General features: G+C 50.1%; 1 protein-coding gene and 1 long non-coding RNA gene across 2 annotated transcripts in view; both read left to right on the top strand.

The window, feature by feature from the left end:
* The window catches only part of HTR3B (5-hydroxytryptamine receptor 3B), a 54118-nt gene extending 49365 nt beyond the window's left edge, over positions 1-4753 (top strand). The window contains 3 exon segments of the mRNA XM_053900484.1: positions 2-184; positions 1422-1698; positions 4269-4753. Of these exon segments, the coding sequence (XP_053756459.1) occupies positions 2-184; positions 1422-1657 (419 nt within the window). The 3' untranslated portion in view covers positions 1658-1698; positions 4269-4753.
* A 3094-nt stretch (positions 4754-7847) lies between these two features.
* Positions 7848-14493, top strand: LOC128776219 (uncharacterized). Its single transcript, XR_008421304.1, has 3 exons — positions 7848-8698; positions 9227-9460; positions 13190-14493. It is a non-coding gene; the product is annotated as an uncharacterized LOC128776219 (long non-coding RNA).
* Positions 14494-14528: the final 35 nt, after the last annotated feature.

Genomic DNA, 14528 nt, shown 5'->3' with positions numbered 1-14528 from the left:
GGAGTCTTCTTCACAATTTGCCTGGCCTTCTTGGTTCTCGGCTTATTTAAGTCCATCCTATTGGTCACATTCCTCCATGATGAGTGCAGCAGTGAGCAAGAGTGGCCCCTCTCATGCCTTCAAGGGGACATTGACGCTGACGGGCCTAGAAGAGATCCCCAAGCCCAGCCTGCTGGGGTGACAGGTTTGTGAGAAGCCTCAAGGCCCCTACCCTATCTTGCTTTATCACTCTCCACCCTAGTTTCCGTTGGTGGAGCGCCAGGCCAGTGTCCCGCTGGGTGAAAAGTGTGAAACACTTGCTTCTTAACCTCTGTGCTGCATCTGATATTACCGCTCTGGAGATCGAAGGCTGTCTACCACCTGCTGGCTTTCCAGAAGGCCTCCTTTTAGCTTAGAGGTCAGGCCCTCATTTGGCTTTCCTTGTTTTTTTTGTGTTTTCCATTGCTTCTCGGCCTTTTGGCTGAGATCAAGTGTTTGTGTTTTCCAGTTTTAACCAGTACCTAAAGTGACTGAGCCTCTGACTCTAGAATAATAGAGCACACATGCACAGTTTGTATGTATTTGGGTTCCTATCGCTTAATCTGAAAAAGTGTATGAATGATCTCAGGGCTCACTTTGGCCCCACATATACTAAAACTGGAACAATACAGAGGTTAGCATGGCCCCATGCGAAGATGATATGCCAACTTATGAGGCTATTTGTACTGTTCGCTTGAAAATTGCTAGGTGGGGCCCCTGGGTGGCTCAGTCGGTTAAGCATCCGACTTCAGCTCAGGTCATGATCTCACAGTTTGTGAGTTTGAGCCCCGCGTCGAGCTCTGTGCTGACAGCTTGGAGCCTGGAGCCTCCTTTGGATTCTGTGTCTTCCTCTCTCTGCCCCTCCCCTGCTTGCACTCTGTCTCTGTCTCTCTCAAAAATAATAAACATTTAAAAAAAAATAAAAAGAAAGTTGCTAGAGAGAGTATACCCTAAAAGCTCTGATCATGAGAAAAAAAATATGTGATTATGCATGGTGATGGATGTCAACCAGACTTACTCTGGTCATCATTTTGATATAAATATCTCAAATTACTACGCTGTACACCTGAAACTAATATGTTATATGTAAATTATATCTCAATTAAACAAAAAAGAATCATCCCAGCCTCTAAAACTCCAACTGAGTCAGTGGGGCTGGCCCCTCCCTCTCTCAGGAAACCTCCTGGGTGGATCCAGCCTAGATAGCCTTCCTCACAACACAGCTCTGCCGTGTTCTCCAGGGCTTCTTTCGGCACAGCCTCACCTGCCCTGAGCAGGCAGGAGAGAGTCCCCAACCCAATACACTGCCCTGTACCCCCTACAGACCTTCCTTGTAGTATGAGGCCGTCAGCTCCAGTGGGAAGTCCAGGGGCCACGGAAGCCCATTCTCCCCTCTCATGCAGAGCCCTCGGTCTGTCGAGAACACCAGGCCCAGTCAGAGACCCTGAAGGAAGTCTCGTTCCAGCTTAAGTCCATCAGCACCTACTTCCAAACCTGGGACCAGGAGGACCGACAAGAGGTTAAGTGGCTGGCCTTCCTGGAACGTTTTGACCGACTGCTCTTTAAAGCGTGCCTCGTCGTGCTGGGGCTCTATGCCGTGAGCCTGTGCTCCCTCTGGGTGCTGGGGAGCAGCTTGTGAAGACTGGAGGCTGTTGGTCTCACCAAACATTCGCTTTCTCGGTACTTGGGGAAGGCTGTAAAGTTTTGTGGGGAGGTTGGAGGGGGGCATGGCAGGTTAAAAAGCTCCCCTCTTGCTGCCTCTTTTCATTCAGTGCAGGTACTCACGCCTAATGAGGTACTGAATGGCCCAGGGCTAGTGCATTCATGGCGAACACGTCTGGCCGTCTCCAGGTACACAGTGAAAAGGAAGCCCGCCTTCTCATTCCGGGCCACTCCCCAAAGGTGACACCATTAGCCATCTCTTTCAGAAATTTTCTGGGTACATACATACTTGTATGTTTTTGGGTGTTTGTTTGTTTGTTTGTTTTTGTTTTTAGTGTAAGATTCCTTCATCTCCCTGTTTTATCTTAGTCACTCAGGCAGCCGTTCAAAACCTTTACTGAGTGTCAGTTAAGTCCTAAGCGTTATGTTAGGACATGACAGAACACAGAATAAGTCAGTCACAGATCATTCTTCACTGGAATGATTCCCGAGGTCAACCTTGTACAAAGCAGAATGCAAAATTGTCACCATGTCTGTATCCCGAAGCTCTTGTTCCCACTGGCTCCGACGAGCGCCTCTTCCCCAGTACCTCACCACAGTTGGACAGAAGCCGGGCTCCAAACCTTCCAGACCCAATCTAGCACAACCTGTAGTCAACGCAGACCATGTATAAGGCACTGAGCTGGGGGATGGGCTTCATGCATGCCCCCTGTAGAATCAGCTAGGGCCGCCATAACAAAACACCACAGACTTTGTGGCTTAAACAGAAATTTATTTTCTCCCTGCTCTGGAGGCTGGAACTTTTCTTTGAGGCCTCTCTCCTTGGCCCATAGATGGCTGTCTTCTCCCCGTGTCCTCAATGGTCTTTCCTCTGCATGTACGTGTCTGTGTCCAAATTTCCTCTTCTTATAAGGACACCAATTATATTGGATTAGGGCGTACCTTAACAACCTCATTTAACCTGAATGGCCTCTTTAAGGGCTCTGCCTCCACATACACATGCTGAGGTATGTTAGGTATGTTAGGGCGTTAGGACTTCACCATATGAGTCTGAGGGGCAGGGTGAACACAATTCAGTCTATAGCACTCACATGATGGTGGACGCTTGGCAAGTCAAAACTGCACGTAAGCTGGAAGGCCAGGACCCAGGGAATAGTTGTAGTTTGAGTCCAAAGGGGTGGGAGGTGTCTGCTGGCAGAATTCCCACTTAGTCCAGGGGCGTCAGTGTTCTTCTGCTTGATTGGATGAGGCCCACCTGTACTCTGGAGGGTACTCTATTTCACCCAAGTCGACTGATTTAAATGTTAATCTCTAAAAAATACCTTCACAGAAACACCTAGGGTAATGTTTGACCAAACATCTGGGTCCTGTGGCCTAGCCAAGTTAACACACAAAACTAACCATCACAGTCCCAATGGCCCCTTCGCCTCCCATCTGTGCCCACAGTTACTTGTCCAGACAGAAGAGCCCTGAACACATGGAACTGGGGTAACTGGTCAACTTCTGGCTCTTACTCTCCAGTGGCCCGGTCTGCCATGAGTATAGCTCACCTTCTGGCAGTTCCATGGCCTCCCAACCTGAATTCTAAGGTGGAAGTGCAGGTCTTCCACAAAATTTCCTTCCTCCTATTTTGACTTTCTTCATTTCTCATGGCTTCTTATTACAGTCTTCTGTCTAGCCAGACTAACCTGCCTGCCGTTTCCGTCTAAGCCTCTACTGTGAGTTGACATATTCTTTTGTTTCTCCAGTCTGTGTGCCATTTTGTCTGAGGAACCTGCTCAAAACAGCCTCCCTCACCTTCTTCCCCTGAGCACCTCGTGACGGTCCCCTTTCTCTATCTTACTCTTACCTTATTCTGTGTCCTTCCCCCTTTGAACATTTTAGGGCCTTGTGTGTGTGTGGGTACATAGGTGTGTGGTGTGGTATATGTGTACAGGTGTGTGGGTGTGTGCATATGTGGGATGTGGGGTGTGTGTGCACATGTGTTTGTGTGGTGTGTGCACATGTGTGGGTGTGTATACGTGTGTGTACATAGGTATATGGTGTGTGTGTGCATGCGCACGTATGTGTGGTGTATGTGCACACATGTGTGGTGTGTGTGGTGTACATGTGTGTGCACATCACTCATCACACAGACCACATACTCCTAGAATAGCCATCCCGTTTTCTAGTTCTAGTTCATCCCCATCTCGGCCCGGGTCCACACAGAACTTCACTCATGGCGATTCTGCGCTAATTGTTGCAGAGCAACGCATTCTAGCTCGCTGCTGACGTTGGACACATTTCTAGTGTGTTTTTCCAGGTCTGAGGGGGAAAATCTACCCGAGGTCAGACTCCCAGCCCCTCGGCATCCCTCTGCCCTCTGCCAGGGCAGCCATCGGGAGGTTGGCGGGCAGACCACGGTTGGCTGAGAGTCAACTCTCCTAACACTGCCAGCAGAGGACACGAAAGTCCAAAGCTGTTTGCTAGGAACTTTTTGCGGCACGAAAATTGTCTTTTAAAAACCCTGCTCCCCCATCCCCCTAAAGAAAAAGAATTTAAATTCAAACAGCCTTTACCTGCATCCTCCCTCTCTCATTACCTCCCAGTTAGTGCTCAACGCCAATTGTCCATGAAATTCCGCTGCTGCTGCTAATGAAATGAAGAACATAAGAAGTTTGTGAACAGGAAGTGTCCGTGCAAACCTCCACCTGTTTCCCTCCTCACTTCCTCCTCTGCCTCCGCCTGCTCAGTTAGCTTCTCGATCGATCCCTAGATGTCTCTTCACTTCCTCCGCTGTCACGGGGGGAAAAGGCTTGCAGTGAACTCCCCGCTACGTTGTCTCCTTCCTTTCCAGTTGTCCTTGGGGGAAGCGTCTGGTTTTGGTCCCAGCTCCATCACTGTCCAACCAGGAGACCTTGAGCGTGATTTCTCAGAGCTTCGACTATGCGACACAGGTTGCTTATACTTACTCCCCCAAATCACAGAACTTTGAGGATTGGAATGAAGCAATGTATTTAACAGCACTTTCAAAAGTAACTAATACATCACAAAATAAAAAGAAGACCTGCCTGCTGTCCACAGATGGACTGTACTCTTCAGGCTTTGGTGTGAGGTCTTTCTTCCTCTGCCTCCATCAGAATCCACTTACGAGCTCTGGTTCTCCCCAGAAGTGCCTTTATTCTAGGATCCAAGGGCCAAAGCCTGAAGCCATCACCTGCCTTCTGGCCAGGGACTTGGGTGGTGGGGCTGCCCAAGGGACGTCCCATTCCACTTTCCATGCAGCCTTCTTTCACTTCCTCCCTAGAGAGCATCTCCTCGGTCCTCCTCCAAGAGGCAGCCTTTCAGGAGCGAGGCCTGACCACTAAGCTGGGCCCCAGTGTGGACCACCTCCGTCCAAGTGCCAAGGGGCCCTGATCTCAACGTGGCAGCCAGGGATGCGTTTGAAGCCCCAGGGTCAGGTCTGCGTCCTGAAGCAGTGCCATTATTAACAAATGACATGGGACCCCTCCCCCTGGAAGAGAGTCCCTGTGCCGTGGGAGGAAGATAGGGCACCAGCAGCCTTTATTTACAGAACAGCTTTAGCTCAGCTCCTCCAAATGTTTAGAAGTTTCACGATTCCTGTGTCACAGAGGAAGGAAACTGAGGAACAGAGCAAAAATGGGATTTTCCCAGCTGTGACTGCTCCGACCATCTGCTGTTTCCCAGAATCTAAGGTAGTTTCGGAGCTCACCAAGAAATCACAGCTCCAATTTGGGGGACTTCACTGACGTCTAGAAGAAAGACTTAGCTAAGCACAGCCCCAGGCTAGACAGGCAGCCCTCCGTTTTTATGTCATTCTATCTCAGAATAGCTTCCAAGTCCGGCTGCTGTGGTCTCCCGTAGCCTGTGCGGTCTGGTGTAGGGCCAATAATCAGGCCGTGGAGGGTCTTGCTCCCCTCCCGAGACACCTCCAATCCCCTCCCTGCTTGTCCTAGAGGGGAGGAGCTGTTGCGGTTAAGGAAGCTGACCCCCTCACCCTTAGTCTCTGTGACCCAGCTTTGAACCTGGACAGGTCAGACCGGGAAGCAAACCAAAGAACTCACAGCTCCCATCCTGGGCACAGGCAGCATGGAGCAGCACCTGGCGGGATTAGACCCACCTCCGTGCAGCCTGGAGGGCCCCCGGGTCCTCTAACTTCTCAGGGATCTAAGTATACATATAAGGGCAAGGTTAGCAAAAGGAGGTGGAACTGAAATTTTTCGCCTACCGTGTGGCTCTGAGGTTTCTAGAAAATTTCAGATTTTGTACTCCAGGTAGGGGATTCCTCCACCAGTTCCTGGATGTTGGCTGATCATCCCAAGGTAGAGACCCCAGGTCCCCTGGTCCCCCCAGGAAGGAAGGCTATGCCTCCCTCCCTGCAACTCCCATCAGTGCCCTGGGCCCATCGCAGGCGTCTCCCCGTCTTCGTCCTCCTCCCTGGCTCACACTCCATCTCAGCAGCCAGAACCTCTCAGTCCTGAGTTATTTACCTGCTGAGACAGTAAGAGCTTCATAATTAGCTGAGCAACAGCATGGAGGCTTTTATGAGCAGCCAGGCCCCCCGCCACACTCTGGTGTCCATAATTGAAATGACCCACGCCAGTGATTAGATTAGGGGGCTGAAGCAGCCCAGTGTGCCACCCCCACCCCCCTCCCCTGTCCTGTTGGGGGGGTGATGTAGTTAAGTTTGTGCTTCATTTGGCAGAGGCCATAAAGCAGGCATTGCAGCGAGGCTTTCTGCAGGGCTGGGGAGGCACTGCTGGGCCGTGGGCGGGCTCTGTGGCTGGCGACAGATTCCAGATCCGAGGGGGGAGCCCCTCACTTGCCCTTTGCCTCGCTCTCTCTGCATCTCCCCCAGCCTAGTGCCAGGCTCCAAAGACCTGGGCCTAGCGGGATAACCAGCCCTGCTCAGTGTCCCTAGGGTCCAGGGCTGCGTGTGGGCAGGCAGCCCCCGATGGGACTCCGCTCCTGGTCACCCTGCTCATCCTCCAGGATGAGAGCTCCAGGCCAAGAGCAAGAGGGTCAAGGTGCTGTCAGCATTCCCTTTTCTCCCCACCTCCCTGCCTAATCTCGGTTTCGCAGCTCTTTCCTGTACAAGCCTTCTTCAGCACCCCTGTCTCCTAACCTTACTGCTTCCCCCCACCCCGGGGAGCGGGTGTGGACACCACGGGGCTTTGGAGTCAGAAACATTTGTTTGTTCTACTAGAGCATGGTTACCCAGAGTTGGCATGGATTTGGTCTCAGTGCAAACCTGAAGGTCTGGTGGAGGCTGCCGGGAGCGCTGTCACGAGACAGGTTTGGGGGCCCTAGGTGGGCTCTGTGGGAAAGATTGCTGTGATCAGTTGTGATGTCTGCCCCAGGAGAGGGAGGGAAGGAGGAGAGGGGCACTAGGGGGCCCAGCCGGTTGAGTATCTGACTTCAGCTCAGGTCAAGATCTCATGGTTCATACGTTCTCCCGGGTCGGGCTCTGTGCTGGTGCGTGGAGCCTGGAGTTCTGTGTCTCCCTCTCTCTCTGCCTCTCCCCTGCCCCTGCTCATCCTCTGTCTCTCTCTCTCTCTCAAAAATAAACATTAAAAAATTTGTTTTTAAAAAGGAGGAGAAGCAGAGCTAACGTTTACTGAGGGTTTTGTCATGTGCCAAGGAGGGTTCTGGGTGCATGGGTGGTAATATTCTAGGACCCCAAGAATGTCAGCCCCGGTGGGGCAGGGAGTATATCGTGTTCGCTGGTACGTCTCCAGTGCCTGTGGCTGCGCCAAACACGTAAGAATCAATCAATACGGCGATATGGGTTGAGTGAACCTCACCAGGTTCAAATTCCACTCCACCACCGATTAGCCATGTGATTTGGGGAAGTCATTGAAACTCTGTGCCTCGGTTTCCCCATCTATAAAATATGATTAATATTAAACCTAGCTTACAGCGTTCTTAAGAGAATTAAATGAGTTACTATATGTAAAGTGCTTAGAACAGTGTGCCGCACACGCTAAGCACTCAGTTATGTAATAATTTTTATTGTTAAAGTCAATACCCCCATTTCACAAGTGGTCACCATCACGTATACCTGTGCCAGACGCTCTCTAACTGATCTCTGTAGGTAGTCGCATCAGATAGATAGATAGATAGATAGATAGATAGATAGATAGATAATACTAGGGCTATTCAGATAGATAGATAATACTAGGGCTATTATGAAGATTATATGTACTATAAGATATGTATATATATGATGAGACCTCGTGGTGTATCTAGTCCTCATAGTCACCCTACTATTATCATTTGCACTTCACAGTCACACGGGGAGGTTAAGTACATTGCCCCAAATCACTAAGCTAGCAAGTGACAAAGCTAGGGTTCAAATCTAAGCAGTGTGGCTCCAGACTCCATGCTCTTGGGGAGCCTCCTGTGCTCAGGCACACTCTGGCTCCAGAGATTTAACCCTTGACTCTTACTTCTTCCCCCCCCCCCAACCCCTGACTCTCAACCATCACTTCTTAAAAGAGGCTCCTATTTTCTAACTTTAGATGTGGCTACTGTAGAAGATAGGAGTTTGAATTCTAATTCTACCACTCATTAGGTTTACGACCTGGGGCAAGTAACTGAGTTAGCTCAGAATGTCAGGGCTGTTTTTCTTATCTGTAAATTCCGACAAAGGGCTCTTTCACTGAGGTGTTGTGAGGACTGAGTGAGTTAAGATTTATGCACAGTACCTGGCATTAGAGGCATTGAGAATGGTAGCAATTATTATTATTATTATTATTATTATTATTATTATTCACCACCTTCCCATTGGGCTGTTCCCAGAGCCCAGAGAGGTTATACATATAAGCTATGTAAAGTCTAAACATTTCCTACTCGACGTATAGTCTCTGGATCAGCAGCAGCAGCACGGGAACTGTTAGAAATGCAGAATCTTGGGTCCTCTCAGACCTACTGAATCAGGATCTGAATTCTGACCTCATCCCAGAGGATTCGTTTGCACACTGCAGTGACAGAAGCGTGGATCTAAAGAATGATGATGGTAAAGGGGGACCGGGGTCCCTGGGAGGGAGGCCTCATGGCAGGCCTGGGAGCTGGGGTTCAGGGGCAGCTGAATATCACGCAGAGCCCGCCTCTGCTCCCCAGGCAGCTGGGCCCGCGGGGCACCTGCCAATCACCCCGCTCACTCAGCAATCTGCCCTCCCCACAATCAGAGCAGTCAAGCACCCCCGTGCAGCTGGGCGGCTGAATTATAGGCTGTGGGCAGATGGCGGGGATGGCTCTGTGTGCCATCCAAGGGGAGAAGGGAGTGAAGGGAAAGGAAGGTGCCTTCCACTGCCCTCCTTCCCCTGACAGCAGACACCCTGTTTTCTGGAGAGCCAGTGATGGGACGACCCCTCTCCCCCACGGGGCAAACCACTGAGCCCCCTTGCCTGGCGGTGTCATGGCCACAGTATCTCAAGGGGCCTCAGCTATGTGAGTCCCTCTTCTCAGGGAGGAGCCTCCTCTCACTAACTAGCCTCTGACGATGTAGCCCTTTCACTGACCCAAAGCTCTGCCTCTCCCCCAGAGCCGTGACTCATCAGCACACCAGGCAGAGGTAGACCTGAGACCGGAGGGGCCACCGCACAGTCATCTTTCCTGCGTCCAGAACAAACCCGACACAGAGCACAGGCACCGAGGGTGCTAGGTGGGGAACATGGACTGCCCCCCTGAAAGCCGAGCTGCAGCGGGTTGAAGCCTTTGTCATCTTCTGGTATCAAAGCACCAGGGATGAGGATGGGGGAAGGACTCCAGGTGACAGGTAAGCCATGCTGCTGTCCCTGCTCCTTCCCTGTGCCTCCCAGAGGTGCTGGGAGGAGGCATCCCTCGAGCAGAGCCTACGCTCTGTCTTCCCACCCACATCCCAAGGCTGCATGTGGTCTGCTCACTCCGCCACCGTGTCTCAGCCCTGGTTCCTGGGAGGTTTGAAAGCTCTGTTTCCCGGACCTTCCCTCACTGGTGATAATTCAAACATCCATTAGGTTTTATGGGGCACTGCTTCCAGAGCTGCAGGAGATGGCTCTGGGGCTTCACTCTAGGCCTTAGGACTCCCTATGGCCTGCAGATCCTTCTGGCCACTTAGCCCATCTCCCCTGAACACCCTGCCCTCTCACCTTTCAGCCACCATAGCACTCTCCCTGAACTTGACGCTGAGGATACCAGGGCAGAACCCAGGCTTGTCATTGTAGCCCAGGCTTGAGGCCCCTTGTTCTGCTTCTTTGGGCAGCATTGCGGATGTGTGTGTGTGTGTGTGTGTGCGTGTGCGTGTGCATGGGTTTACATGCCTATATGTACCTGCATGTGTGCATATGTGTTTGAGGTGGTCACTCAAAGTTGGAGGAGAACCAGACCAGCTCGTTCAAAGCTCTCATTTTTCAGATGAGGCTGGGAGAGGATAATAATAACAAACCCTAGATAATGATAAAGGTGATAGTAATGAGGCTGATTAAAGATAGCCACTCCCTATGGGACACTCACTGTGTGTCACATGACCAATGAGGACTTCCCATAGGGTGTCTAATGTAGTCCTTATGGTAGGATAAATTCATGAATACAGAAACTGAGGCCCAGAGAGGTTAAGTGACTTGCCTAATGCCACACAATGAGTAGGTAAAGACTAGAATTTGAACTCAAGGCGATCTGACGGAGCACCTAGAAGCTTTAGTGTCTGGTGTTTGGTATCTAGTGTTTGGAGAGATGGTGGAGGCAGCGGGTGGCCTCCCTATCACAGGAGCAGTGGCAGAATTAAGTGAGCTCCTGGGGGTGGAAGTTGCAAAGACAAGGGACTGTTTTCTCAGTGCAGAGCCCAGACGAGAGCTGCAGTTCTTCTTTCCCAAAGCAGTGAGCTTCCCTGGAGGTCTTATCCCGCTGGGAGACAGGCCCCTGCCCCAGTGCCCTGGGGTTAGAAGGTACACACAGTGTCTTAGGCTAGACTCCTAAGAACCCCGCGTGCTCCCCTACCTGGGCAAAGAGAAGCAGGTGAAGGATCAGGGGCGGGGTCCAAAATGAGGCTGGAGAAGGTTGGCATGTCGGAGCCCATGACAATCTGTGCTGATCTGGAAAAGTGATAGGGCTGGCTGGAGGCTAGAGTGGAGGACGTGGGGTTTAGTGGGGGGATCGTGTGCCCAGCACTGGAGGAATTCTCTCTCCTTTTTTTTTTTTAAGTTCTTATTTAAATTCTAGTTAGTTAACATACAGTGTAAATTTAGCTTCGGGTGTCCAATATACTGACTTAACACTTCCATACATCACCCAGTGCTCATCACAACAAGTGCCCTCCTTAATCCCCATCACCTATATGGCCCTTCCCCCCACCAGCCTCCCTTCTGGTAACCAGCAGTTTGTTTTCTATAGTTAAGAGTCTATTTCTAGGTTTCTCTCTCTCTCTTTCCCCTTGCTTGTTTGTTTCTTAAATTCCACATATCAATGAAATCATTTGGTATTTGTCTTTCTCTGACTGACTTGTTTTGTTTGGCATAATGCTCTCTAGCTCCATCCATGGCACTGCAAATGGCAAGATTTCATTCTTTTTACGGCTGAATAATATTCCACTGGATATATATACCACCTCTTCTTTATCCATTCGTCAATTGGTGGACACCTGGGCTCTTTCTATAATTTAGCTATAGTAAATAATGCTGCCATAAACATCGAGGTGCATGTATCCCTTTGAATTAGTATTTTTGTATTCTTTGGGTAAATACCTAGTAGCACAATTGCTAGATCGTAGGGTAGTTCTATTTTTAATTTTGGGGGGAACCTCCATACTGTTTTCCACAGTGGCCACATAAGTTTGCATTCCCACCAACCCAGCAAGAGCATGGGGGAATTCTCTTTTAAGGAAGGTAAAGAAGATGTTGGGGAGAGAGTCACCCAAGCATAAATTCAAATCTTGGCTCCACCACTTAATGGCTTCGTGATGCTGGACAAGTCAAATAATTCTCTGAGCCTGAGTTTGTTCATCTGTAAAATAGGGATTATAAGGTCCAATACCCAGCATGAAGACTTGTGAAGTATATAAGACTTGTCATAGATGCTCAAAAATATGGTCCCTTCCTCTTCCCACACCCTACCAACCACTTCCCACTAAGAGACTCTGGACAATTTCCTTTATAATAATAACAGTAGTAACAAAAGTGACTACAACTCCATTTACTGAGCACTTACTGTGTGACAGACATAACATGAAGCATCCTACTCATATTATCTCATTAACTTCTCCCTAAAACTCTATGCTAGATGCCATCCATCCATGCTGCCAAGCCCTGGAGAGGTTGACTGACTCATCCAAGGCCCCGGAGCTAGAAAATAGCAGAGCTGACATTCGATCTGAGTCTAGGTTATACTGTGGTGACACATGACCCCCAAGTCTCAGTGGCTTACAGCATGTTGTGTGCCCACTGCCGGCCAGTTCTGGTTCTGGACCATGTCCTCCCTCTGAGACCCAGGCCGGTGGAGCAGCGTCCATCTGGGACATTGTTGGTCACCTTGGCAGAAGGAAACCGACAGGGCCTGGAAGACATCTCTGTCTCTTCTGCTCACAATTAACTCATTGTCCCATTGTCCTCCTCATGCACCCACTCAACAGCCATGTTGCCAGAAGGGCAATCTGTCCAAGAACCCAGAAGAGGGGACAGCCAGAATATTTGGAGCGTAACATTAATGACCACCATACCCAGTTTCTAATCCCTACCCTTGATGGGTTCCCACAGTAGAGTGAGCCTCGATTTCCTCATCTGTAAGGAAGGAATAATAATTCTACCTTTCAGGATGGTCATGCTGACTCTGTGACCTGGTACACAAGAAACCCAAGCCTGGAAAGACTGAATCATGGAGATTGCGTGTGGGGTTCAGAAATACTCTCGACTGGTCGGTTTAACCTTTATTTGGTGGAATGGCAAATGGTGCTGCGGAATTCAGAGGTTCCCGTGAGACAAGGGACTTGCTTTGGAAAGTGCTGCTGCTCTCAGAGCTCATGAAACCACCTTCAGGGGAGCCAGAAGGGAAGGAACGTTTCCAGGATGTCGATCAGAGGCAACAGCAAATGTGATTATGTCAGCAAATGTGCAAAAGTGCTGTACGCTTTTGGAGGACTCTTCATTTAGGACTAATTAAATACTTGGAAGCAGGAAGATTGAAAGGGTCCTCTCTGGGAAGCTACTTAGGCCAGCAAGACACTTCAGGGTCTATTTGCAGCATTTGGAGAGCTCCAGAGGAGGGGGAAGTGGGCGGCTCAACTGGGAACAACACTCAGGAGGAGGAACACGAGGCTATCAGGGACACTGCAGCATGCCCCCACCCCCACCCCCACCTTGGTCTCCCAGGATCTGAGGTTTGGGTGATGTGAAAAACAGACCTGGGGTTTATGCTGGTTGTTGTGAAGGGGGTTGGGGGGTGCCTGTAGAATGGTGTGTATCAATTTCCTGTTGCTGCTCTAGAGAATTACCCCAAACTTAATAACTTAAAACAACACAGATTTGTTCTCTTATAGCTCTGCAGGTCAGAAGTCCGAGATCAGTTTCACTGGGTGAAAGTCAAGGTGAAGGCTTCCAGCGGCCACCTGCGCACCTGGGCTCATGGCTCCATCCTCTACCTTCCAATATCATCTCTGGTTTCTGCCTCTGCCTCCACATGGCTTTCTCCTATCCTGTCATCACACCTCCTCTGCCTCCTTCTTAGAAGGACGCTCATGCTTTTACATGTAGGGCCAACCAGGGTGATTCAGGATAATCTCTCCATCTCAAGATCCTTAACACAATCATATCTACAAACTCCCTTTTGCAAACACTCACAGGTTCCAGGAATTAGGACCTGAGTATCTTCAGGGCCATTACCCAGCCTACCACATGACACATCCGAGATGGGTTGGGAAGCAAAAGGGCAACCATGATCCAGCTGCACCCCACAGATCTCCCATGGGGTCTGAGATAGGGGTATCCTCTAGGTCATGGTGGGACCTCTGTGGCAACCCCAGGAGAGCCCATGACACATCTCTCTTCAGCCATGAGGCAGCACATGATACACAGTCCTACTGAGCAGCAAAGACATGTTATATAATCAGTTAATCCATGTATTAACAAACATGTGTTCAACACCTACTGTGTTCCATTGGGGGCGATTCAGACCTAGGGCCCTCCTGGGTTTTCCAACTAGGAGATTCATTCAACAAATACTTATTGAGTCCCAGCTAGGTGTCAGGCACTGTTCTGGGTACTTGGGATATATCAGTAGACAAAACCCCCAAAGCTCCCCGCCCTCAAGGTACTGACATTCTACCAGTGGAGATGGACAATTAGGAATCATCATAAGTCAATCACATAGTATGTTAGGAGGTGATGGGGCTGTGGAGCAAAAGACAAAGTGGGGCCAGGTAAGAGGGGTCAGGTGTGCCCAGGTGGGGACAGGGAGGAGAGGGTAGTAAGAAGATTAGTCAGGATAGACCTCATTGAACAGGTGAGGTTTAGGCAAAGACCTGAGGGGGAATTAGCCAAGTGGACATCTGGGAAGAGAGAGCTCCTGGGAGAGCAAAGAGCTAGAGCGAAGGTTCTAAGGTGGAGTGGACAAAGTGATGGGAAGGTCATAGCAGGTGAACACAGGGAACAGGAGCTCGGCGGGCTACCTCTGTGGAGCCAGCCAGGCCAAACCTAAAGAGAAGAGAAGACGGCGTAAAACAAGGTCTCTAAACCCGCTGGTATGGAACTCGGGAAAATCCTCTGAACTGGGAGCTAGCTCTGGGGTTGGGAGTTGCATGGCCTTGCTGAAGTCACTTAGCCTCCCTGAGATTCACTTTCCTCACTTACAGACTGAGAAGCTTGCGTGGATTCTCTCAC

Source organism: Panthera pardus, unplaced genomic scaffold (genome assembly GCF_024362965.1).
Source record: "Panthera pardus isolate Hobbes unplaced genomic scaffold, ASM2436296v1 HiC_scaffold_12, whole genome shotgun sequence".
NCBI lineage: Eukaryota > Metazoa > Chordata > Mammalia > Carnivora > Felidae > Panthera > Panthera pardus.
Note: the sequence above shows the minus strand (reverse complement) of the source record. Positions and strands in the feature narration are given on the sequence as shown.